This window comes from Eimeria maxima, genomic scaffold, assembly GCF_000499605.1.
Source record: "Eimeria maxima Weybridge genomic scaffold, Emw_scaff76, whole genome shotgun sequence".
NCBI classification, from domain to species: domain Eukaryota; phylum Apicomplexa; class Conoidasida; order Eucoccidiorida; family Eimeriidae; genus Eimeria; species Eimeria maxima.
In genome coordinates this window covers 3,542-5,000 of record NW_013563969.1, presented here as the reverse complement: position 1 = coordinate 5,000, position 1,459 = coordinate 3,542, and the positions used below count along the sequence as shown (strand labels likewise).

The following is a 1,459-nucleotide window of genomic DNA, read 5'->3' as shown; positions in this document are numbered from 1 at the left end:
TCTTTTATAATTAATGAATATACTATCCGGGTGTATATTCAGGTGTATAAGTTGTGCACTATTATGCAGAAAAGATATTCCTTCTGCTATATCCAATAATCCGCATTTTAATTCTAATAAACATAAACCCTCTGTACCCATTATCTTATTATTATACCTGCTGCTGCTGCTGCTGCTGCTGCTGATGCTGCTGCTGCTGATGCTATTGCTGATGCTGTTGCTGGTTATGTTGTTATTGCTGATGCTGCTGCTGCTGCTGCTGCTGCTGCTGAGGCTGGTTATGGCGCTTACAGATGTGTTGCAGCTACCATCTGTATTTGGGGGACAGTACCCTCTATCTGTTGGGGGGCCCCCTGTATATTGGGGGGCCCCCTGATTTATTGAGGATGCCCCTAGCAGCTGTCTAAGGGTAATCTGTACAGGTTTAGTACAAAATACCCAATTATCTTTTCCTTGCTGCAGCGGCTCTACTACCTGCAGCAGCCGCGGGTGCCGCAGCCGCTGCAGCAGCTGCGCATCCTGCTGCAGCAGCTCACGTAGCTGCTGCAGCACAGCACCATCAGGAGAAAGAGCAGCAAACTCTGGGGCTTTTAGGTTGCATGCAAACAGAGATATAGGTACATTAGGTCTATCTACATGATAGCCGCTGTATACCTGAACAGAAGAAGAAAAAAGAAGAAAAAAAGAAGAAAAAAGAAATAAATATAAACAAAGAAGCAACAAGAGTCTGATGCTAGCGCTGCTTCCCCTGCTCCTGCTGCTCCTGCTCTTGCTGTTCCTGCTGTTCTTCGTGCTGCTGCTGCTGCTGCTGCTACACTCATTGGGCAATAAACTGCAATTCTTATTAAAAATATATATGGAAAAAGCTGCCTATACACCTGAATCTAAGGGGAAAGGAATCTTACCGTCCATCTACCATGACGAGTGCCTCGAATAAGAGGATCGCGGTCAACATGATATTGTTTTAACAGGGGATTTCCCATGGGTTCTTCTTCTTCTGTTTAATATATAGGAATATGAATGTCTATATAGACACTGTAAGGCATAAGAGCTGTTATTCGGGTGTATAGGCAGCTCAGAAGAGAACAATACGCCGTCTTGTAGTGAGCCACCAGATGATGATGCTGGCAAAGCGAAAGAAGACTTTAATGCCGACATGTACACCTGAATGACGACGAGCTGTTGAATAAGGGGAAAGGGAAAAAAGAAAAAAGACTTGGAGGCAAAGAAGAGGTATAAAAGAGGCAAAAGAAGGAGAAAATGTCTTTAAAGAAGATATTCAAGTCTTGTGTATTCAGGCGGAAAGAAGAGCAGAGAGAGAGGAAGGCTGCTCAGGAGGACCAACTGGCAACAAACCTCTATAGCGGAAGATATACACTTAAAGGATTAAAGAGGATTTAGAAGATCAGGAGAGAAAAATAAAAGAATAATCATTATGAACCATGAGGACAGGAAATGC

The 1,459-nt window shown here is 43.6% G+C and overlaps 1 protein-coding gene across 1 annotated transcript in view; it reads right to left on the bottom strand.

Moving 5' to 3' along the window:
* The window catches only part of EMWEY_00010990 (SCY kinase-related protein (incomplete catalytic triad), putative), a gene marked incomplete at both ends in the record, with an annotated part of 5,040 nt that extends 4,085 nt beyond the window's left edge, over positions 1–955 (bottom strand). Inside the window, one exon of the mRNA XM_013478895.1 lies at positions 906–955. Coding sequence (XP_013334349.1) covers positions 906–955 — 50 coding nt within the window. The remainder of the gene's footprint in view (positions 1–905) is intronic.
* Between the last annotated feature and the right edge of the window lie 504 nt (positions 956–1,459).